The sequence below is a fragment of the Poecile atricapillus genome, chromosome 5 (genome assembly GCF_030490865.1).
Source record: "Poecile atricapillus isolate bPoeAtr1 chromosome 5, bPoeAtr1.hap1, whole genome shotgun sequence".
NCBI lineage: Eukaryota > Metazoa > Chordata > Aves > Passeriformes > Paridae > Poecile > Poecile atricapillus.
The window spans coordinates 16,957,064-16,982,084 of NC_081253.1; the positions used below are offsets into that span (position 1 = coordinate 16,957,064).

Below are 25,021 nucleotides of genomic sequence, written 5' to 3' on the forward strand. Positions count from 1 at the left end.
TGAAATGTGTGTGTTAAGGATTCCCATTAGTAGCTTTATTTGCAGAAATAGGACACGAGCTAATAATTTGAATGTGTAACTATACAAACAAGATTGCTCTGCCTTTAGGATTGATTCTTCTGTGACCTTTGACAACTCCCTGCCTCATCTGTAACTTGAAGAACTCTTAATTTTGATTTTCTTGACACATTCAACATACTGTCAGGGAATATATTTTGGGGAAATGATTTTACCTATAAGAACCATCAAGATGATTATTTACTATTTAGTATGTGCCTGTAAAACTACCAGGCTGAAATTAAAATATGTGAGTCATTGTTTTCTCCCTTGAATCAAAGCAGACCAGAGAGTTGTTTCATCATGGTGTCTGTTGTCATCACAATTCAGAGTAACCAGAAGTAACCAAGGTAGCTGTCTCCTTGTGGGTCTGGTTATTGGAAAGAATTCCTTGTTATCCTTATGTTTTGGTTATATGTCACTTTCCTTCCCTTGCTTGATAGGATGGCATCAGAAAACAAAACTGGGAAAATCTACTGGTGTTACTTTGTTTCATTCACTGTCTATTTTGAGAGGTTATTTTTACATATTTTGGCATTTCTAAATATTTAGAGCTATTATTAAAACTGTTCAACTGTCAAAAACTTATGAAGCTGTGAAGCCTGGAAATGACAAAATTAACTAGTAATAAAAAACTTCTGACATGTAGCCTAAGGAATTAATTGGAGAGTTGCTATCACACAGCTTTTAAAAATAGAAGTATTCTACCCACAAGAATATTCAGAAATATAGTTGACAGGATCTGAAACTTACTTGATTGGATCCTAATTTCTTCACTTAAGTTGTTTTTATATTTTTAGGCCATGTTTTTTACAGGGCTTTGTACATTTATAGTGGATATGATACGTGCCTTCTCCTCACAGACCTCCTTTAGAAACCACTTTGATGTTAATCAATGAAGTCTTTCTGAGAGAAGAATGAACAAAGGACTTTCACATTTGAAGAAAAAAAAATATTGTGACTTTTGAAATAGTTGTAATAATAAAACATTGAAGAAACAAATTTCTGAGCAGAGAGAACTACTATTTTGGAAAACTGTACTGGCTCTTGCAGCTAATAGCAACACTCAGTGTTTGTGGTGCATGTGGGGCTTTGGTGATCTGCCAGAAAATGATAAATTCTCTTTTCAGCCAACCCATGCTTTCAGACAGGCACTGGTGAAAACTGTTATAAAGCCATCTAATAAAGGGAAGCAAGCCGTGCAGGTCTCTCGGTGTGTGTTGGGCTCACACACACTGTAACAGTTTAGAGCAGGATTTGACGGTTACGCTCCTGCCAAGACTTGTTAACCTGCTAGCTGTGGTTATCCTGGCCTAAAGGGTGTGGACATTGAGAATCCTCTTCTGGAGGACTTGTTTTCCTTTGTTCTTGCAGGCAGGACATGGAGCTTGAGTGGTGATCTGTTCTTCTCCCCTCCTGCTAACACAGATTTAATTTTTAATTACTTTACATAAAGTTTTTGGTAGATTTATCTCCTAATTCTCTTCAAATGAAAACTAATTTTGGGTCTCTTGTTTCACTACCTTTCACTGAAAAATCAGTATTATCAGTATTAAAACTGTGTGAGCAAAATTAAATCATCTTCCCTATTTTTTGCATGTAAACATCACTATCAACATATATCCTGTTATCAGTGTTATTTAAAATTCATCAGATAGTTGTTCACTCACTGTTACTAATTTTTCTTTTTATTGTTACAAAACATTGCTCTATTTGGCATTGGAAAATAGCATTAAGTGAAGATACATCTTTTAAAATAGAAGGTTTTAAATATCAACTATTTAAAGTAAAACTTGACAAGTATCTTACCTTAAGAATTTCAAATAAATACTTAATATTAAAGAAAATGGAAAGGTACACAAATTTCCCCTTCACAATTTCATATCCTGTCTCATGTCTAAATTCCTTTGTTCTAGGAAGAGCAAAGTATGTTAGCAATGGAAGAGGAAGGGACTGTTCAATTACCACTAGAAGGACATTACAGGTAAAATATACCTTTCCTCTTTTAGGTGAGTTGCAATCAAATAAAGTAAACATGCCACAATATTTATTCTTAATGCATATTAATATCAGGAGGGTGTTTGTCCGGTATAGATGGGTGAACTGAACCATACACTGCAGCATTTAACAAGATCAGCCCTTTTCTAGTCTTTCCACATGATCTCACATTCCCTAGGAAAAAAACCACACTAGTTGGAAGTTTTCCATTGGGCAGGACTGCAGGATCAGACTGTGCACAATGAACTTTGGCTTCTGACATGCACAATGTAAAAGGAAGATGCAGAGCAGGTCAAACCCTTCACCCTGATGCAAGCAGGGATCCAGGAAAGGTTCTGAATATGTTGCAGAAAAGCTAGGTTCTTACAATATTACATTCTAAAACATTCTGATTAAATCATATTATGTATGATAATGGGTGAATCAAGAGCTGTCCCCAGTAGATAAGGAACAATGCAGGGTTAACAAACTAAAAAAGCATGAACATTTATGTTATAGATAGTAATAGTACATATTGCCAACCCATAAGGAATTAATATAATTTAAAGTTTTCAGAAAGAAATTCTTAATAAAAGATTTGAAATATCTGGTGACTGTAGCCTCTTCACTAATGGGAGTTGATAGGAACACTATCTTAGAGTGCTCTTCTCTCTAACATTTTAACACAAAGTTACCCTAATGTCTCCTAATGCAAATCAGGACATTTGTAACTGTGTCTCTGAGAAATCCCAGCCTATTCCTTTTGACTCATCACACTACTAATGGTCTGGTTTTTTTTTTCTTGTTTTGTCCATACCTTTTGTTGTAATTTATATTAGCAATATGTAGCTTAATTTATTTTCCAGTGTGATCTCTGTCGCTCTCCACTGTGTGTTGACACTGGTAGAGTTGCTGGACAATACCTGACTCTCTACTGTAAGGGTTGCAGCCCTGTAGCTAAAAAACAAGAGTCAAGATTCTGGTGGTCAAAGTGGTTCCCCAAAACACACAACAGCAAGTTTACTGAGGCTTACTGAATGCCAAGACTTTTTTATTCTTAAGTGTATTACTACATGTTTGGAGCAGTCCAGGTAAAAAAAGCACAGAGCATAATGGCTACAAAGTGCTACTTAATGTTACTGATTATTTTGATTAATTGGGGAATTTTTATTAGATCTCTTGAATATTTTATTTTGTTAAGGCATTTGATTGCTTTTAAAATTGTTTTAAAAGTAGGTGGAGTTTCAGAGCATACGTAAGACCTTTTGGGATTCATGTTTAATCCAACAATGCCACTATCATGCTGTGAAATCTTGGGCAATATTGAATTTCACACTTGTCATTTTCTCTAGTTTTTTAGTTGGGAGTGACACAATCAATTTTATTGATGTTACTGTGATTAATTGCTGTTGGAGGAAGAAAATACTGAAAAAGTGCTAAGCTGTTCTGAGAGAGTATTTAAGTAATTGTTCAGGACTTCTGAAGTTTAACATAATTTCTTAACTTGCATTGCACTTAATTATTGTCATCACTATCAGTTTTCAAGGACTTTTATTGAGTTAATAAGTAACAAGACTGCTGATTGTTTTATTGTGTATTTACTTTCATTCTTGTCTAGAGATGACCCATCTGTGATAAACATTTCTGATGAAATGGCAAAAACTGCTGTGTGGAAGACATTGTTGATATCCTCAGAGAATGCAAAAGATAAGGAGTCAAGCTTTCCTTCTAAAAGGTCTTAATTTTTTTTTTTTTACTTCATTGTACTTTATATATTGGTGTCAAACCAATTTTAGAGTATTTTGCCAGGGGTTGGAAAGATTTCTAGCATTTTGCAGTTTTATTTCTTATGTCCAGTCATAAGATTCTGAGCTGAAGACACAAATTCACTATTTATTTAAAAACAAAAATCACAAATATTTGCATGGTATTTAATTATGCTCCAGTGGAAAATGAAGTTGAGCATGCCTGATGCTTGTGTAATGAACCACCAGCCTCCACCTGGATATTGCACAACAGCTGTTGTGTTTGTTCTGCTTGCTTTTGTTCTTTCCTCCTGAAAAAGAAGTGATCATCACTGCCCTGGAAATAGCTGTATGAAGAACCCAGTACTCTGAATGCAATCTAATAATTTTGGAGTGAAAATAATTTTATGATTGCATCATTTCTTTAAATTTTTCTGCCTACTTCACTTGTACTCAAAACAGTTAAGTAATTTTAAATTTTAGTCCAGTAAAATGAAGCCGCAGTATTTTATCTGTGCTACACAGGAATAAGAAAATATTAAATTCAAAAACAGTGTGATTTTCTAGGAGAATTTTTTCCTTTGCTTCCATAAATTTAAAATTAAATTATTTTCTATTTAATTGTTTTGAATCACACTTCTGTCATAAGCTCCCCTTCCTAATCACTCTAGAAGCTCATTCCCCAAAGGTAAGACCTTGTCCCCAACCTTTTCCTTGATTGAGTCTTCCAATTCAAAATGGTGTCACCTTGGAACCCAAATGAGTTGACCTTGTGTAGTTTTTGGGGCGACAGAACAAGAAGAAATTTCAAATAAGAATGTAAAGTGTCTTCATTAAAATCCAAAATATTAGAATTTGAACATTACTCTATTTAAAATAGTGTATTTAAATAGTGTAGTGTATTCAGATGTCAAACTGAATTTATTCCTAGTCTTCTTTTTTAAAATACAGAATTATATTCTACCCATGTCTAAATATACTTTTCAAAAGCCTATGTTTGAAACAGGTAGTCATTGTGTCAAGGTGAACAGATGCAGTAAGAGAACACTTATAGTGATACACGTTTTTTAATTTTGTCACCCTGAAATGGCATGCTGCCTTTCAGTGTTGTTCCTTTCCCTGTACTGCAAAAACAACTCTGAGCAGTGGATGACCAGAGAACCTTCATTTCAGACACCCATGGAGCAGCCCACTAATGTGGTCATTTTGATGATATTTCACTGACAGTCAAAATAGTGTAGTTCTTGTTTGTCTTCCACCCTTCACATGGACAAAAGGATCCTGTCACATAAATCTGTGGTGCATGGGAGGAGGATGTACTGGCGGCTCTTGTCATATGACTCTGCTGTCCAGGCTGTGAAAGCCTGAAGAAAGAGAGGAACCTGATGTGGTACATTCACAGCCCCTGGGTACACAGGAGCTGTAATTTTCAGGGTGGATGTTGCTCTCTTTGATGGTATGATAGATGATGTAAATATGACCCTCTGAACAAAGTGCATCCACAGAGACTGTGGCTCAGATAAGAGATTTAGTCTTTAAACTGCAGTGAAATAGAAACTAATTTTCTAAAGGTCTCATTTTCAATCTTGTTCTTGTGTCTATGCTCTTGAAAACAGACTTGAGAAAAAAATGTAAGATTTTTCTGGTTTTAGATGTGAGTGTCCTTTTGTAAAGGAACAGCCTTAAAGACTCTAAAATCCTGCATGTTCAGGTGCTCTAGCTTGTCTCAGATTCTGAGAGAGGAGTAGATTTAAAGAGCTTTAACCCTGAAAGACTTTCTTTCTGATAAGCAAAGCCATAACCATCTTTAATATTAAATTATATTAGGGATAGAAATACAAAAATATTATAAACTAAAATGAATGTATTGTTACATGAGGATATAATTTAATCATAGGTGATTATTGAGGAAAAAAAAGCTTGGCATAGTAGCAGCTGTAAGGGTAGATTTTGCAAATGATCAAGATCAGCAGTATTAGATTACACAATTTCTGCAGTATCATAGAGGGGGGAAAAAAATCTCGTTTTGAAATAAATTTTACTGATGCCTTGTGAAGTTCAACTACATAATATTTAGTACTCCCTTTCTGCTGTCAGTTCTGCTTCCTTATATCTCAAAATATTATGAAATGGGGATAATTAAATTATTATAGTGTATTATGCTTTTATGTAATGCCTTTCATGCAAGGCATTAGCCAATTAACAGGAAGTTACTCCTATGAATTAAATGCTGAGTAGACTTGGCCAATTATAAACTAAGATCATGTACAAGAAGAGACTTTATGCTGGGAGGGTTTATACAAATGACTTCCCAGCCTGATGCATGGATAATTTCTATTACAAGATGTGCCCTGGCCCTGATCCTGTGAAGTAGAATCATGTGAGAGAGTTATTACATCCCGGGCTCCAGAATGTTTTTACCTGTCTAAAGAGAGGACTTACATGGGATTCAGTCAAGTTGCCTAGCCATATTAAAATTCCCAGGGACCTAAAAGTCTGCCTTTGAGGCTTTCTTGGTAGAACTGAGCACCAAGGCACTTGTCTGAAACGCAGCCCTCTTTGGTACATGTTAATAAACATTCCTCTGTATTTGCTTATAATATTAAGTCCTTCAGAGAGCAATTTCAAAGCTTATGCAGATCTGACCACGGACAGGAGATAGACTTCGCTGGTCTTTTGAAGTATTGGAGAAAGAGGCATCTGTCACTTAGGTAGGAGTGAGTTCCCTTTTCTACCTGGAGATATGAAAATCCCACATCCCAGACCTTCCTGCTCAGGCTTGTTAGACTACTCTCTTGGTAGGGAGGAGGAGAGCCCCGTCTCCTTTACAGACCCACCAGTGACGTGTTTTACTGGAAAAAGACTGGACTTGTCCTTTTTTTTTCAAATTTCTCAAGGCATTAAAGCCCACATCTGCAGGAGCTGCTCAGAGATGTGAATCCTAAATAGAAGGAAGACTTTCCTGATATCACAGAGGCACCTAAAACGTGGAAATATTATATACTGTAAGGCACACAACACCTCAGTGTTTGCTTTTACTAAGCACAGGTAACTCCCTGCCTGCTGTACTGCTGCACTTTCAATTCATCCCCCTCCGGAATTTGTTTGCATACCCTTTGTGTGCAGAAAGTGTAACATACCCAATTCTATCACTGTTCTATAGAAGGTGACAGATTTGGCAGTTGAAGTGGCAGAAGTTGGTATTCTTTAGCTATTTCCATTAACACCTCTGGAAGCTGCCATAGGCATAGAAGTAAGCTTTGGCTGAACTGAATTGTATCCTTAAAGCAATTTTTATGTGAAGAAAAATGTCAAATGATTGTAGAATTGTGCATGAATCACCTTAAGAATTTGAGAATTGATCTTGCTTTCTTTAAGCCTTGTGTAACTCAGCCTATTTCTCATTCATTCTAGTTAAGGAATTATTCCCATGAAACCTGGTAGGTTATGTGCTTGCTACAGGTTTGTTCTCAGAACCATCTGGTTTTTTTTAGATACCCTGCCACTCTTTGTTGAAGGCTTGATTTGCCTGTGTTGTGAAAACCTCTTTGCATTTTCATACTGTGATTGAGACTCATTGGAAGAACATGACTTTTTATTTATTTACGCTGTTGTAAATTAGGACACTCACACACACAAAAAAATCATCTGCTTTGCACGTATATTGCTTTCTGTAGGCAAATCAACATTGTTTTAACTGGGAAATAAAAGCTGAATCCAAATTTGAACTCTGGTTTGGAGTTCTGATTGATACGGCTTTTGTCTGATCTTTCAGTTTTGTTTTTTTTTTAAATTTATTTCCTTATAATGTATACATGAGGAAGTATGTATTACACTCACATGGGGAATATTGTCTCTCCCTATCCTCCCCAGACTTCTGCTCTCCCCAGTCAAGACTGAAAGCCAAATATTTGTTGGATATTGGCTTGCACTGGTCTAGTTCAGAAACATTCCTTCTAAATGTACAGTTGAACAAGAGAATACATTTTAAAGACAAGAAATACTTACTGTGACCTCTTGTTTGTTCCATTTAAGAATGCGCTGGTATTGTCTGAGAACCGTGCCATTACCATTATTTAGTAAATTAAGTGTATTTGCCAAAAAATGAAAAAAATAAATGGCTATCTTTGCTTGCATGCTGGCTGTCTCTGTACATCTGAAGTTCTTTACCTACCTTGTCACTAAAATGCTGGCTGATGTCTTTTGCACCATTTAGCACAGAAATTTTCACTCGCTTTCCCAGTTTGTGCCATGAAGCATGAAAAATAAAGTATCTGTGCAATGTTGTTTTTCAGGTAGATAATTTATATATGTATGTGTGTGTGTGTGTGTGTGTGGTAGTGCTACTATAACTCTGGTTTTTTTTTTGTTTTCCCTTTCGTTTCCTAGTGCTGAAATCAGAAAAGAGAAGAAAGCTGACTCAGGGAAAGGTGTTGACCGGGAGACTTGTCTATGACTTGCTCTTCAAGTAATTTTTTTACAAACAAATTAAAGGAGTGCCACAACCACTAAATATAAATTATTTACCTTGTAACTTTTGTCTTTCATCTCAAACTAGCACAGGTAATGTAGTGCAATACTTGTCTCATTCCACCTTGTCTACCTTGTCTAGTATCAATGTAAATGTCTGCAGTAGCCAATGCAAAAAATCTTTGTGTTCGTTGCTGATCTTGGCCATTTATCAGTAGTCGTTATCAGAAATGTAATAAGCAAATTTTCTTTCAAATTCAACTTTCCTGTTAATAGGTTTGTACTGTATTTTGCTACTTTTTCTGTGTGAGAATACTTAATAATCTTGATTCAGAATACTTAATAATCTTGATTCAGGATGAACTTGAAAACCCTTGTTCCATTTTTTTTTTTTAAATCACCTAACTAGTAAATGATTTCAGGAGACCCAAACTGGCAAGCAAACATTAAGAAGTTTATAAAATAACAACTGATCTGACCCTGTGAATAAACTAACAAGGATAATTCTTTCCTCCTTAATCTGTCCTTTTGAAGTCATGGATTACTTATTTTGCAATGTGAATTGCAGGGTCAGGTTCTGTATTTGTGAAGTTTTCCTTGATTTAATACAGTGTATTTAATATTAAAATTTGTATGTAACTGGAACATAGTCCTAAATATATATAAATATATATATATATATATAAAATTATATATATTAAAACATTTTCTCACCTTAGCTAAAGAACACCACCACATCCTTTGATGTGAAACATAGGTACGGTATTTCTTAAAATGCGATTTGTGATTAAGGTATCTTCTCTTGTATTGTATGAATGTTGCCATGATAGGCCAAACAAATGCATATTGTCATTAATCAATCCATTATTTTATAATAGGGAAAATTTTGTAGATAAAAACTATACCCCACATGCAGTTTTATCACCTGCCCAATGATCTTCCTCTTTATTGCCTAAAATTTGGCCACATAAAGGGCGTATTTATATTGTCTTCTCTCCACTAACAACTGTAAACCTCTTCATTTCAGAGATTGTGTATAATACTTAAATGGATATCCTGCTGTTGTTTTGTTACAGCTCTTTATTATTCCATCAAGTACATATTGATTAAGAGATAAAAACAACCTTGCAACGTAAAATGTCGCTTTAAGGCTATTACATTTTTCGTAATGGATTTTGTTACTGCCCGATCCTTCAAGCTGTTCTTTTGTGTAAAGGACTGCGAGGTTAGGTATTGAGTGAATAGGAATGTGGAGCTAAAGTTTTATCATGTTATTTGGAATTCACTGATTTTTAAATTTTTTAAGATAAATTTTTAAAGTATTAAGATGAAAGCTAACTCTATTATGCTGTAACTTTCAATCCTCAAAATAAGAATTGTAGTCTTGCAATCTTCGTAAGAACTCATTCATAGGGCTCTAACATTCCCCAGCTTCCCCAAATAAGCTAATTTTCTATTCAACTTGTGACCAAATTTTCCCATTCAGCACATTTAAAGTATTCCAATGTTTTTGTGTATGTGAGTGTGTATGTTTTAATACTTTAGCCATAAATAATTGCATTTTGCTGCAAACTTAATAGGGTCACTGTTCTAAATTTACCTTAGCATTATCAAAGCCCATTAAAAGCCATTTTTATGGAGAAAAAAAAATCTAATGGACACGCAGAAGGATTCACATCTAATTCAATGTTTGTATATGTAAATTTAGGAAAAAAATGCTGATGCATTAAGGTTAAATGCTTTGTTTTGTGTACTTGATGATAAATTGTAAGATTCCAATTGTTTTAAGGTTAGTATAGAAGCTCAATACTGGTTTGTCCTGAAAGCAGCCTGATGGTGTTTTAACATGTTGCTGATTTTGTTACAGATAATGTATACAATCAAAATGTATTAGCTTCACTTGACCAACTCTTAGAATATTAAGAAATCAGTGTATTCAATGGCATTCTGTATTTCTGTTCAGTATTTCAGAGTGGTTTTATTTTAAAACACTCTGGTTTTGCGTGAATTTAAGTGCTTTTCCAATGTTAATCTTAACATTCTGAAATCAAACACAATATAAAGCAGATGTAGTGCTATATTTACTTCTAATTTCATATTCCTGGTCAAAATTACTTAATTTCTTGGATGTAATTTATTACAAAAGTTTATGTGTACATGTGAATAGACTATTGTGTTTTTCACAATTAAGATATGTTATGTGAAAATAAATATTTATCCTAACTAATTTTCAATTTTATTTTTATACTGCAAAACTCAGAAGAGGTTTGCAATATCATGCGATATTTGAAATGTCTACCTGACCTGAATGTGCTTCACAAATTAATGAGTGGTAGAGCCCAGCATGGCTCCCTTTTCAAGTGGAATCTCATGGAAACGTGCAAGGCTGTGAGTGTTGGCTCCCTGGGTGGAGGTGGTGGTGATGTCCGGGGTCTGACCTTAACAGTAAGTGTGACACTGGGGACAGCTCGGAGCTCACTGCTCCAGGAAGAGAATGGGAATGAAGCTCCAATTTTCTACTCCTGAGTTGAACCCCCTTCAAGATGGTGTGGACCAAGCAGGAGTAGATGGATCTTTTTAGAGATCAATAGGTAAGGTCATACAATTTAAAATGCTACTGCTCTTCTCAAAACCTTATATTTCTGCTACTGCAAAACTTTAAAGCCACAAATTGCAGTACTACGTACAGTATTGATTCCATCTTACTAAATTCCTTTTGAGCTTCTTCACTGATTATTAAACCAAAAACTAGAAGTCTCTCAGCCTAAGAGTGGTAACAGTGACGCCTCAAGCTTCAGCTGCTTCTGTTAGGATTTTACACAAAGTGTATCGTACAACAAAATTAAACAACACAAAGTGTATTGTACAACAAAATTAAACATCCATTTCACATAGTAAAAAAAGTACACAGAAAAAAGGTAATTGGTAGATGTGTAACTAACTAGTATGTTGCAGTAATTCAGGCACAAGTGATTTCTAGCTTTGAACTTTAATGAAATGAACTAGATGTTCTGTGACCTCAGTTTTATTTGTTTACCTGCACTCATGCAGCTCAAACAAGTTGTCAGTTCCCTGAGGTAGCTCTATTGCCTGCATTATTTTTGGAGCTGAGGGAGTTCTACCAGAGTGAAAAATTAGACACCAAGTTGATGTTAACTAGGACACTTACTCTAGCAATTTGTTTTAAAAGTTGTATTATTGTCTATTAGCAGTGTATCTTAAGAGGGTGCTTTCCAGACAAAAAAAAAATAAAAAAAATTAGCATTGCATTGTGCTATGCCTCACAGATAAAATAGTTAAAAGGGGATGATGTATTGAGAGCACAGAAGAGTTTCCCAGTAAGATGCTATGATCGTTAAGATATGTCAGATGCAAAGAGTTACATCTTAATGAAAGAACGGATAATTTCTAGTTTCACTTATTTTTTTAAATGTTTCTCTGATTATACTACTTTTTGCACTTATCTAATGAGACCCTGCTGAAAGTAGTTTTTTGGATTACGGAAACACTTTTTTTGGTCTTTATGACAGTGTGAGTGATAACATTAAAATAAATCCTATTTGCCCTTGCATATACAAGCCACACCATAATGATAATATTTTTTTATAACCTGTCTATATTGCTGGAATCCACTTGATACTGATTTAGGTCTTTTTGTCTTGAGTCAATAGAATGAGAGATGTGATGATATAACCTCTTGGAGATGACTGACAGCTTGCAATCCTGTAGAACTTTAACTGGTGCCCCTCTACTGTAGAGCCACTACTGAACCCAAGATGGTATTTGTAAAACCCAGCTCTAGTGTGTTTCAAAAAAATGCCAACAAGCAGAACAAAACCACACATCTTATTTTGTGAGTAATAGAATTGTTAGTTTGTGAAAACAAAATCTGATTTTCTATTTGAGGCTTTCTTATTTAAGGACAAGCTGCACAAAGTGTCTTAACATTCTTCCCCACGCTTTATCTGTCTGCATGAGTACTTTTACATTCACACCTAATGTCACTAATAACCCACAATACAGACATAATCAGATGCTGGCATGTAATATCAAGAAGCTAAGTGTTAGATAATCATGTCACACTCCATTACATGATACCATTACACAAAATCAGAAATTTCACTGTAAGTCATCCTCAAAATTAATAGGGAATAAAAAATCATCTTCTGAAGCAACATATTCAATGATGCAGACTACAACTCCTTTCATAAATTAATATCTTTATTATTTTAAAGCAGTACAATTTTTAGTACAAGTGGATTGCATTTTTTCTATGTGAAATTGAGAAAACTAATCTTCAGATTAGATGGAGAAGCCTGCCTGGAGTGCTGTAAAGAAACCAGATGTTTATTGGTAGGCTGTAAGAAAAGCACTTTTGCCAGAGCATGTTCAAAGGAGAGTGACAGTCCAGCCCTTGCTTTAAGTGACTGCTAGTTTGCATTGTAATGTTATATGTTTTAGTGTAAGAACCAGTTCCTATTCATCAGTACATGAGCAACTCCATTAAAAAAATGGGGGTCTTGTCGAGTTCCCAGAGGAGATGTTTCAGTGCAGATTCCCAGAGTAGCCACCATTTTTACTATAAAATAAGCAAAAATCACAGTGCTATATGATAGCACACAAAGAAATTCAGTGCCAGTGGTTTGATTAGGTATCACTCAAAATCTTTGGTGAAAGCTGGTTACATGCTTTCCTTGCAAGAGTTCTGCAACCGTAATACAAGAGGTAGCAGAGAAAATACGCTTCAGGAACTGCAGTATGGAGTGTTTCCATTCTGCACATATTAACATTGCAGTATTCCTGATACTGATTCTAAAATAATAATTATCAAGCAAACCTTACAAATTTCTGCAAAGATGTTTCTTCATTATTTCCACAGAAATTACCTCAGGGTTCATTTCATTTTTGATTTTTTTTTTATTTTAGTTTTATTCTGCAACTGATTGCCATGTGTCATCTTTATCATTCTTTATCTTGATATAGAAATTGGATTGTTTTCTCTTTTAGGCTGAAATATCAAAAGGTAATTACTCAAGCAACTATCATGCTTCCTAGAAGTCTGCAACATCATTCTGGTGATGTTAAGACCTGATTAAACACAATCAATAAAAATGCAATAGTTGCTTGGCAACAGGAATCATTATAAAGATTAGCATTTCGTGGTGTACACTGGTATCCCAAGAGCTGACTCTTATCTCATCTTGATTTATACTGGCTCGGAGTACATTATCTTGAGAGTTTTCTGGAGAAGTACCATCACTAACAAGCAAGATGCTGGTGCTAGGGCAGTGAGAAACACTGCTTTATGAAGTGGCTCATATGGGTATAAATATGCTTATGTGCTCGACCAGAGATGGAATGGTCCTTGTCAGTGTACCACTGTGTGAAAGAGAAATACAGAGCATGTTAGTTGCAGCTACATCTGAATGATATAAATCAGAATGACAGACATAAAAACCAGTGCAGCTATTTAAAATGATCCTAGCATGAGGCTTTCAGCATGGAGGCAAAGACATGATGGGCTAGGAAGCTGCTATGCCCCTTCTTTGCATGTGGGACAAGCTCTGTTTTTATGCTGAAGGTGTAAAAACAACATGTGGCTTGTCCACATGGAGGGTAGACTCAGCTGTTCAGTCACAAGGGGTGCCTGACCTCTCCCTCTGTATGTCCTTCGAGTATGGCTGAAGGAAAACCATGCACTTGGTCCTCTTTTATACATCAACCATTTTAGCACTGCTCCTCAAAGGCTGAGGGAATGTGGGAAAGGAGAGCTTGCACCTTGGTCTGAGAATTTCCATGCACAACATAAGAAAGGGCAAATAACTGCTTGTCTTACAAGTTCAATTAACACCAGACGTGATGGACAGGTTATCTGGGGTTTTGCTGAAGCCAACCTTTCCTTTTATCCTATCTGTAAGACACTATTCATTGCACTTGAGTATATGCAAAGGTTGGGACTGGCTGTTTGAGAACACCAAAAGTTTAAGAAAATGAAAGATTAGGTCAAAAGGGTCAAGTATGAGATGGTCTTGCTGTACAGTTTTTCTTGTGCAGAAATAAAACACGTGCTTTATGTTCACATTTCAGTTAATGGATATGAAATGCAACTATATCAAGTTTCATTTAAGAAGGCAATGAATTTATACCTTACCACAGGGAACTTACGTTATTATTCTTATTTATATAATGATAAACAAAACAGAACCATACCATTGCCTGAAAATCCACTTCAGCATCAACAAGAGCTTTGGAAATCTGTGCTGCTTGCTGAAAGTGAACATTATCTGAAAAGTGGAAGAGGAAAAAGGTAAACAAAAACTGCTTCTGTAATACTCTGGGGGAAAATCAAAGCAATGAACACATTAGACTCCCCAGCACTGCTGACTGAAATACAGATTAGTTGCAAAAAGCAGTATTATTTTATTGACGCAAATGTAACAGCCTTGCCCCTTCATGCTTTTGTTTTGTCAGTAGTAGAATTGCGAACCTGTCTGTAATACTAAAATGTCTAATTAACTGCAACTCACCATCTGCTGTTCCATGAATAAGGAGATACTCAACTTCCTTGAATTTTTCAGCTCTGGCCATTACCGTTGAACTCTGAAATTAAAGGAAAAAAAATGAAAAAAGGTGCTATTTATTAGGATGTGACTTGATACCAATTGACTTTGAATCGTGTTGACACAGTCTGGGGTCCTTCAGCTAAAACCAAGCACAGCCCTGCTTACCTCCCTCTGAACTGCCACTGGACGCGGTCACACAGCCAGGGGCTGGGTGCTCACACTCAAACCATCCCACACCCCTGCAAGGGGTACCCGGTTAAGGCTGTGAAGGAACAGGAGCTGCAGAGGGGAACAGCTGTGGAGCGAGGCACACGTTCGGTGCATGGCCAGCGTGCTGGTAGCCGCCAGCACACCGTGTGCCATAGGTTTCGTGTGTGACTGCAGACAAGTTAAAAAAAATGTTGCCATGGCAACAGTGCACCCTGTGAGAGCAAGGAGCAGCTCTTGCAGAGGCTACACACGTTATCTTCCCCACTACAAGGTTCACTTGCAGGTAAGGCACCAGAGCTAAAACTGCCTCAGGCTCCAGTAAAATTGGGTAATGAGAAGTTTAGAAAAATGTGCTCTCCAAATATGAAAGAGAAATGCCTCAACAAAAATCACTAGACCAAATATCTAAATAGAAGTCAAGATACATTTTGGAAATGGAAACACAATACAGTGATGAAAAGACAAAATAATCAGCAACTACGATTATTCAGGAAATTTAAAATATAGTAACAACATATTCCCTAGAACAATCTAGCCCACCTGACTTGCTACACTGACTAAAGAATGAAGACACTAAGGACGGCAGATAAGATTTTTAATTTGGGCAAGGAAAGTGAATAGGATGGTGCTCTGCCATGAGCAGAGGAACAACAGGGACAAGACATTTTAGGCTTGATAAAACAACCAGTTAATCTGGCAAGAAAAACAACACTAAAAATTATAAACGGAAGAATTTGATGTTTGGCTTTTTCTTTTCTTCCCCATTTTGTACAAGTACAAGGCTGTATCCTTGCACAAGGATTTGCATTTTGTACCCCAGAAAAGTCAAATACATCATACAGCCAAGACACAGAAGTGTTCTAATTTCCTTATGTCTCGTACACTCATATATCTTTAAAGCAAGTAACATATATTAAATTCCTTTTGTCATGGCAGAATAGTGTACCAGAACCCTTCCATACATGAAATGAGTTCTTTGTATGTATTCAATGAAATCTGAAAATCAAGTTCAGCAGAGAGGGCCAAATACCCCCACCCTCCAGTCTGTAACACTGCAACTCTTTTGACAGTGAAAGGCTAGAGAGCACCAGAAATCCAGTATATGGAAATCCACCAACAGTGGAAGCATGACACTTTCCATTTAGATGATTTGGTATCATGGAGTAAGAACATTTAGGTGCGAGTGCCAAAATACGGAGAGGGAACTTTGATGCACTGAGGAATACTGGCAAACCAGCTGACCAAAAGAACAAATGGGAAAGAAACGGCCCAGTGAGATTAAAGACAAAAAAAACACAGTAACAACAACAAAAACCCAACTCCAAACCAACCAATATCCTTTGAGTAAATAGTTTTTCTCACATGCAGAGGGAAACTTGATAGATCACCTTGCTATGCTTTCTTCCAGAAAACCAATGCTGTTTTAAGTAAACCTTCTGTGAGTGAACCCTGATTTAAGCTACACTTCTGAGAACTTGACTTGGCAAAAGCAGTTTTAGAAAGAGGATGTCATTATTTTTCCTCTTCAGGCATTAAATAAAATAAAATTATTTGTAAAAATACTTCAGAGAGAAGAAGCATATGAGATACCTTCTCTGCTTTTTTATCACTGGTGATACTTCACTTGCTGTACTCACACTCAGCACAAAGAGTCCCTTCCTTAAAACATGCTTTAAGGACACAGTACCTTCGTGTCCTTAAAGGAGGCTGCAAGATAGGGAGCACTCTCAAGTTAGGCACAATTAGACAACAAAGCAACAGCAGCTGAATAAACCTTAAGTGGACAGCAAAAAAGTACAACTTTAGTTACCACTTCCATTTTATAGTTATACTGCTGGGACAAAGGCTCTGAAAAGGTAATGTACACAAGTACTGAGAATTAGGCCCTGCTGAGTGTAACTGGCTTTTCTAAAGATCACACAGCAGTCAACATTTTATCAGCACTCCACAAACAAGTTAAGGTTTGGCTGAAACTGAAGGTCTCTCTCCCTTTAGCATATTCTCAGATAATAGAACAAATGTCAAATCAGTACAAGATGGCATATTTACAAAATTGTACCCTGTTTTGCATAACCTAATGATGCAGCAGTTCTTAAGGACTGAACATTTCAAATCTGCTAGAAAAAGATTGCCAAATCTATGACTGTTTCAAACACTTGCCAAAAGCATATCAAATTCAGAGTGAACTGCAAAATAATGTTCTCACAAGTTGAACAGTCTCTTTGGTATGCTTTACATGGCTACTGTGTCTGACCTCTAGAGTTCTGCCCTGATTCAGTCTCAAGTCTTTTGCATGAGGGATGCTTCTTCCAGGCCGCCACTCAGCCTAGGATTGTATCAGGAGCACCACCCATGTTTGCTCCTCTCTTTTACAAAGCTCTGATTTTTAATAGTTTACAACTACCTTAAAAGACACTGAACATACCTAATTAGCCCACTTAGGAGTGTGAGTCCTCCCTCAGATTTTAATCCTGACAATATTTAACATCTCAGATTCTCTGCCTTCAATAACTGTAAAACCTCATGTCACAGTAATAGAAAGGTAGGATGTATCCCTCTTATCTCAAGTAATTTCTTGAATCTATACATTCAGTCATTAATAATACTCTCCATGTTACCAATGTGCCTAGCAGTGTTCATCTTCTCTAAACAGGTGTGCACACCATCTCATTTCTTTTAAATCAGGGTGCATACTACAGTTTATGCAACTTTTCACACCAGCTTTATAGCAATGCAGCAGGAGAGAGAATATATGATGCAGCACACAAACCTGACAGCACAGAGTTAGCAGTGCAAGCTTAAACAGCTTCAGCTGTATGTACTAGCTTTCAGTACAGATTCTGCATTCACCTCAAAAAACATTCATTTCAGCAAACAGCTCTCGTCAGTGTCAAGGGGCCAGGAGGCTGGCTATTGGAACTGGGACATGGAACAAAGGGGCTGTAAGCCAGGAACATACTGGGCTGAAGTCAGTAAAGGTCTTCAGCAATAACAAAATCCCATAACGCTTTCACTGAGGCTGCATGAAAAACAACAAACTCACTTCTCAAGCTACCCCACCCTCCAGGTTAAAAGTGAAGTCCAACTACTATATTATTTGAAGCTTTTAACAACAAATGAGGATTTAAGATGCATTTTCCTTTCTCTAGGAGCAGCAGCGAAGTGTGACAATCTGATCTAGGCAATTACTCCTCCTCCATCTAGCCACCATTCTCCCCAATTAGTCCTCTGAGTAACACATTTGAAACCTTTAGCTCTTTGGTACTGGCAGTTTCAACGTGGCCATTGCCAGCAATGGATACCATGCCAAGAAAATCCGACTCCTGGCTTGAAAGGATTAAACAGTCCTCTGTTGCCATCTGTGCCGTGAAGCTGGTGAGTGACTTTGTGCACCCAGAGCGTTAACGTTCGTTCTGCACAGCGACAGTAACTTGTATTTACACTGCTACCTCACAGACCTCCTACTCTTCCCATTGCCTTAAAGAAAGGCATTTGGGAAAAGGCAGGCAGGCGGCTGCAGGCTGCTGGTCAGTGCCTGCTGGGCCCAGTAGCTCAGTGGTTCAAAGAGGGAGACACAGACACAGCAGCAAGCTGTCCAGCAGTCACTACCATTGTTCCCAGGCTTGACCAGAACGTCTCATATAGCAGTTGACATCACTAGAGTACTGTAAATATGTGTCAAACCACATGTTTCAGTACATATATATGTACTTCTATGTTTTCTCATATTTTTAAATCAATCCAACAACCTCCACTCTTTTTTTCCCATGACACTTTTTTAATGTGCACAACCAGTGCTAAACTGTCTTCTACCCTGCTTCCCAACCCAAACACAGAGAATGCTCTGTCTCCTCCTCTAACATCAGTGTTTGGCTCACCACGGCTGGACTCTTCTGTGAAACATTCCAATAACCAGGCCACAAAGTACCCCTCAGATTCCTCACAGTTCTCTCATATCCATTGTATTTTCACCTAGGCCTGAAGTTTAACAAAATATCACAGAAAGTTTGGCTGTTCTGCCTTATGCCCAGCTACCTGTGACTTCAAAAAGCCCCTGAGGCAACAAAAGTTGTCTGGCACATGGAAGAGCAAATCAATTGATTAATCATGCTGCAACAAGGATGAGCAATATACGTGTAATTTGCTTTCAGTAGGACACATGGAAATTCCCTCACTTCTGTACAAACACTGGTCATATTAGAACAAACTTTGGACCCTGTGTTTATGGACATCAGGCCAACATTTCAGTCCTGACACTGCTGGCTCTCAGTTGGTCTGCAATTCGATACGTTCACAGTACAGACAGACTTGCCTATCTGTCAAAGTGCTCTGCTATTGAGGAGATTTTGCTTTCCCTGGAAAAAACTTGTGAATTTCTAAAGCAGGGAAGTTCACACAATATCCATTTAAAAAAATTACATTTTATAGAGAATGGGAGTACATTTGTTTTTGTGAAAAATGTTTAAGATAAAGCAGACTTTGCCCACAAACATACAAATTTCAAAACAAATTTGCTTCTTGGTGGTTAAAAGAAAAGTTTTTACAGATTGTTTTACAGTCTACAAAGTGATCAAATGGAACTAAATGTAAAAAAAACCCAAACTCCAGAACACCAACACACCAAATAAACAACAGAAACTCCACACCATTCACCAAGAAGAAGCTGCCTTGTGCAAACCCAAACACAAGAAACTACAGCCTCTAACAGCACAATGCAACAGTTCTAGTAGGAAAGAAGAAACAAACTTATTTCTTCCCACAGGGAAACAAGTAAGCTGTTTAAAGAACAATACAGCAGTTTAGAAATGAAACAACACACCAAAAAATGAAATAAAGTGATTTCTTTCTTACATTATAGTTCTTCAGATTATCATTTGCTGTAGGAAGGCCCATGTATCGCTCTGTGTATATTGAATCTGAAATTAAAAAAATCCCCAAATTAGAATCTGCTACTTAATTTTCAGTCTGTCTACCATCAAGTTTACCCATCGATACAAGCAGTAACAATGCATACTGGAAATCAGGTTTTCCACAATGAGGGGTGTAGGTAACCATCGTTATTCAGAATATTTAATCTTGTTGCCATGGACACCTGAATGCTGAATATTAATATAGTACTATGTGTCAGTCTTTCCTTATTGTTATTCTTTCACTAATCCTAAAAGAATTACTGAAAATGTTGCAGTAAATATCTAGCATCTGAAAAAAAAAAATCTTATTTATCTAAATATTTACTACCAAAAATCTATATTATGAAAATATAGTAGTATATTAGGATTCAGTTTGGCTGAAAAAAAATTAAAAATTTTCTACATATTTTTTGCCATTTTACCATTTGCTGCTTTAAACCATACAAATTAATGCTCTGTTGCCACATCCTAATGTCCATTTGACTTTTCATCAGAGTTGTTGCACTAGAGGTTTTTTATGCTGAACCTGTATGCCTCCATAATCCTTCATTTAACTAGCTAAAAGTGGAATTTTAGTGATCTTGATTGTTAAAAAAAAATTTCCTGTTATACTGTAATACTCATGTTGAAAACATTATGAAGACGTTGCTATGTCCCCAAAAGACTACTGCTACTGCCTGGTATGATCTGATCTGCTGAATTAGCTGTTATACAGCCTCTGTGCTAGTTGCAGAATGATAAATTATGCCTTATTTAGCAGAAGTTTGCCAGGGAAAGCTTTCTCTTGAATGTTTCTGGACAAATAAAAATGAGAAAAATGTTAAAATGTGTTCAGATTGTATCAGCACCTATTTATAACTTCACATATTTTTTAAAATTATGTAAATTAAATACTGGGAGAAGGGCCCCTATAACTGTATTTCTAGTCTCATGCTCTAAAGGCTTGAAGCATGTAGAGACTTGTCCACTTGATCAGGTTTTTCTCACATCAAGCTATTCTCAAGATGAATGAGGTTTATAAAATCCAAATTTTACATGCTAAAAAATAACCCTGACCAGCCAACCTAAGGCAATTCAAATCCTATTCTGTTACTTTGAGGGAGTAAATTACAATTCAAGTTCAAAGTTAATCCTCACAGTTCATTCTTATAAATGAAGTTTCATTTTGAAGACACAAGAGTTTAATTGAGATGGATTTCTGACACACAGTGCTGGTTTCAAAGCAAAGACAGACACATTACAGCAGTACTACCAATAGTACAACGGCCTTCATTAATGCTTAAAGAGAGTACCTGAAGTTATGGCTCTGACTTTTTAAAATGGGAAATAATATTTAGCGAATTGGTTTAATTCCAAAATGCAGTGGTCGCGAGTTCATAAAAACAGACCAAGTGGAATTTACGTGGCATCTAGTAGATAATCAAAAGTTCTGCTCTACGAATCCACACTTTGCAGCGTGTGCACTGGAAGACATATGGGAATCCTTGTAACGAGGGAGCCCTCACATACCATAATATTGCCAGCGTGACACGGGGGCAACCGCTATTCCACACTTGAACACGCCGCTTCCAGAGCCAAGCACCATGGAGGTCACATATCCCCCATAAGACTGAGAAGAAAACATTGCTGTTATTTTAGTCGGAAGGGAAAGGATGGGGCCCATCTGCTACACAGTTCATCAGGCATTTATAGGCTCAGCGTTTTTCATATTAATGAACTCCATTCTGAATTTGGGTCAGATCTCAGCCAGCCTGCTCAGTCGGGGAAACAGGCACCAAACAGCGCATGGCAGCTGTGGCGCTGATGAGTGAGAACTTGATGGGGAAGAAGGGCGCAAACGCTGCTGAACTGTGACTCAGCTGAGGATGACTGTGTTTGGTAGCACTGCAGGCAGCAGCAAAAGACAGGAAACAAGACACTGCTGAACCGCTGTGTCCCTTCCCGTGCTGCGGGAGTGGGTGGAAGCAGAGCTCTGGCCCACAGTGTGTCTGATGAGTAGTTGCAACAGGGCATCCAAAAATTTACATCTCCCTTGGAGCAGGCCTATGGTAGCTTGCTCCCTAACTCTCCCCCAAAGTGTCAGGAGCAAGACTCTGACTGGGGAGCGAAGGATCTGCTGAGCCTGTGGGAGGAACTGTGCAACAACACACTCCTTGCTACGCACAGAAAATTTACTCACAGTCTAGCCTGATACACAGCTGAATAAATATCTGACACACTTGAGCATCCAGGCAGCAAGACACCTAAATGCTGCCACCGACCGCCCAAACAACTGCCCTCACAAGAATTTGAATGGGTTATTTATGAAAATGTGCCCACCTACATTCAAAAACAAGAGATATTTTGGATCTCATTCCTGTCTTAAAACCAGATTACGGGCAAAGGGAATGGCATCTTTTTTCAAAGCCCTTAAATGTTTGGTCCAAATTAAATTCCTAGGTCCTTCCAATGAGATCAGCAAAGTAATGCATGCACCTTGTAATTAAACGCTGTATAAATGCCTAACCTGGCCACAGTAAAGATATTACTGCTGACTCTATGGCAAACAAAATCCATGTACATAGTGACAGGCTGACAATGAGAGGCTGACAATCTGAAAACCCAAGAGAAAAAGAAAATCTGTTTGCCCACAAATTGAGTATCCAGGATGCATAATTCCAACACAGCTATAAAGAGGAATGCTCTTGATCCTGAGGGTCATAAAGACTTAAGATGGGACTGCATCAAGTCATCAATTTCTGCAGAAAGAATTTTCCTTTCACTACAGTTAATACCATTACATGTGACTTCATATAACAGAGATATTTACCCCCAAGTGGAAAGCCATTAAAGGCACCATATTGCCATCAAGCAATTTATTCACTGGTGCCTGTCACCTGCAGTGCCCAAATTTCAGTTAACAATTTAATTCAGCACTGGAATCACTAACACTATGTACACACTTAGTTTTGCAGCTGAGTGGGTATGTATATGCTCTTAAACTATTAAATATTTCCATCTACTGTGCCAGGTTTTAAGGATGCATCAAGTCAGAGAAATCTGGCCCCTGGTTGCAAATACCAGGATAACCATCCCACACAGCTGGCTCGAGTGTAATTTCACACCTTTTTATGAAAATCAGTCATCCAGCTGAAGAAATACTGGTGAATATCTGCTTGGATTTTTTTTTTTTCTTTAGTATAGGTTCATACTGTACACAGGAACTTGGCAGCATCTGTTTAAATTTGTGTTAGTCCCTCTAGTAGACCAAATTTCTCTTACAAAGGCTCCTGAATGATTGCAAAAGGCAATGTAGAAGCACACTTTTAAGATGAACTTCATCAGTTCAAGCACTGGATTGTGCCATGACCGCAGAGGTGCCTCACGTGAAGCACTACAGGATCTCACACATGGCAGCACAACAAATAGTTGTTAAAATTAAATAGTATTCCTGCCAAAATTATTTGAGTACTTACCCAACCCCAAATAGCTATTCTGTTCTTATCAACAAAGCTCATTTCAGAGAATTTTCTGAAAGCAAACAGAATAATTAAACAGTTAATGGACTGCAAATATCTGCCATTCTACAGATGTGACTATTTCCTATCAAGTCTGCCTCTTTCTACTGTACAAATAAGCATTTCTCACTTCATCATAGTGACACCATATGAAAACACACAACAATTCAGGCATGTCTTTAGGAAATTTAGAAAAACATCTGTGCATATAACACTCGGAAGCCCCTCAACCCACACTGACATTTGTATTATATTAGGTTAGAGTGCACAAAAATCAAATTGCAGCAGTAAGGAACAGATCAGCACATGTAAATACAGGCACCATTAAAAAAAAAATAAATCGAAAGATTGTGAAATTCTATTCGTTTAAACTACTTAATATTTTAAAATCCCACATAGAAAACCCTGTAAGATCCCTTCATTGCAGTTCTGAGGGACCATACTGGAATTGTTTGTTTCAGTGAGGTTCAACACACATAAACCAACTGAAAAACATGAACAATGATTTAAAAGCTGAGTATCATAATTCTGCAAAAACAAACTTGCAAAAACCTTGAAGTAAAATGTCCATCTCCAAGTTCCTTGGTAGCATGTTCTTCTACTATATATGACACATACCATCTCTATAAAATCATCTCCACAAAATCAGAGATATGGTTGATTGGTATTACAGCATTAACTCTCTTCTCTTTTTAAGCACAAAATGATGGCTGGTCTATAAATGACACACTTCAATGTACAAAATTAAGCAGAATGTAGTTATTTTTTGCCAATATTTTCAAGATGATGATTTGAAACCTTCACTTTTTCCCCCCACCCCGCTACACACTAAGCACGTAAAAGAAGGAACAGGTGTTGACCTTTCCCTGTATCTCACCTGGCTGCTGCTATCTGATCTTCCACTTCATATGTTCCCAGCCTTCGGTTTATTGCATGCATAATTTCATCCCCTTGGTAGCCGCTGCCCCTGCCGTCGAAGCTGGCCACGATGATCTGCTCCGTGCTTGCCAGGTAAGTCGCCCAGCTGATCCGGAAGACTTTGTCTACTTTCTGACTACAAGGTCCTGCATACCTAGGGGGAAAACGTCACAAAATGCAGGCATTTACTCTTCACATATTCTCACATCAAGTGTTTGAAATATAATTATTGCTGACAATTTTGGCCTCTAAAACAGGATAAACTTTCAAATTAAACTGAGGAAACAAGAAAAGCATCACTGACTGACTCCAAGGTGCCACTAAAAGCAATATGCTTTTTTAAAACTTCAGCTGTTAATCAAGAAAGCAGACTGGATTTTGTTTTTTTCATTTTCCTTTCTGTTCTAAAAAGAAACCTTCATTATTTTGACTTTAAGCAGCTTATCAGAAATCCAAGCCAAGTTTTCTTTTGTTTTGGCATATCTAGTCACCTGAGTTTCAAAGTGATATTCTCTAACTATTTCTGTTCCATTCACCCATTATTTATCCGTTTAAGTCTGAAATCAATAAGTAGCCTTCAACTGGAAAAACAAAAAATACCATTTTCTGCATTTTCAGTGTCTCATCAGTCTGAACTGTTTCTTATACAGGCTGAGACAAAGAAGGAAAATTAG

General features: G+C 37.1%; 2 protein-coding genes across 5 annotated transcripts in view; one reads left to right on the top strand and one right to left on the bottom strand.

Moving 5' to 3' along the window:
- The window catches only part of SLC4A10 (solute carrier family 4 member 10), a 114,009-nt gene extending 103,533 nt beyond the window's left edge, over positions 1–10,476 (top strand). For both annotated transcript variants that reach the window (XM_058839766.1, XM_058839767.1), the window contains exons 23-25: positions 1,974–2,041; positions 3,653–3,769; positions 8,169–10,476. In XM_058839766.1, coding sequence (XP_058695749.1) covers positions 1,974–2,041; positions 3,653–3,769; positions 8,169–8,235 — 252 coding nt within the window. In that variant the 3' untranslated portion in view covers positions 8,236–10,476. The remainder of the gene's footprint in view (positions 1–1,973; positions 2,042–3,652; positions 3,770–8,168) is intronic.
- The window catches only part of LOC131579589 (dipeptidyl peptidase 4-like), a 48,274-nt gene continuing 27,169 nt past the window's right edge, over positions 3,917–25,021 (bottom strand). Inside the window, exons 20-26 of one of the 3 annotated variants that reach the window (XM_058839768.1) lie at positions 24,307–24,501; positions 23,388–23,442; positions 21,442–21,541; positions 19,874–19,938; positions 14,777–14,849; positions 14,460–14,533; positions 3,917–4,090 (exon numbers count right to left, since the gene is read on the bottom strand). In XM_058839768.1, coding sequence (XP_058695751.1) covers positions 3,932–4,090; positions 14,460–14,533; positions 14,777–14,849; positions 19,874–19,938; positions 21,442–21,541; positions 23,388–23,442; positions 24,307–24,501 — 721 coding nt within the window. In that variant the 3' untranslated portion in view covers positions 3,917–3,931. Of the gene's footprint in view, positions 4,091–12,452; positions 13,629–14,459; positions 14,534–14,776; positions 14,850–19,873; positions 19,939–21,441; positions 21,542–23,387; positions 23,443–24,306; positions 24,502–25,021 lie in introns of those variants that run through there. The other 2 variants (XM_058839770.1, XM_058839769.1) reach the window with 2 other exon arrangements.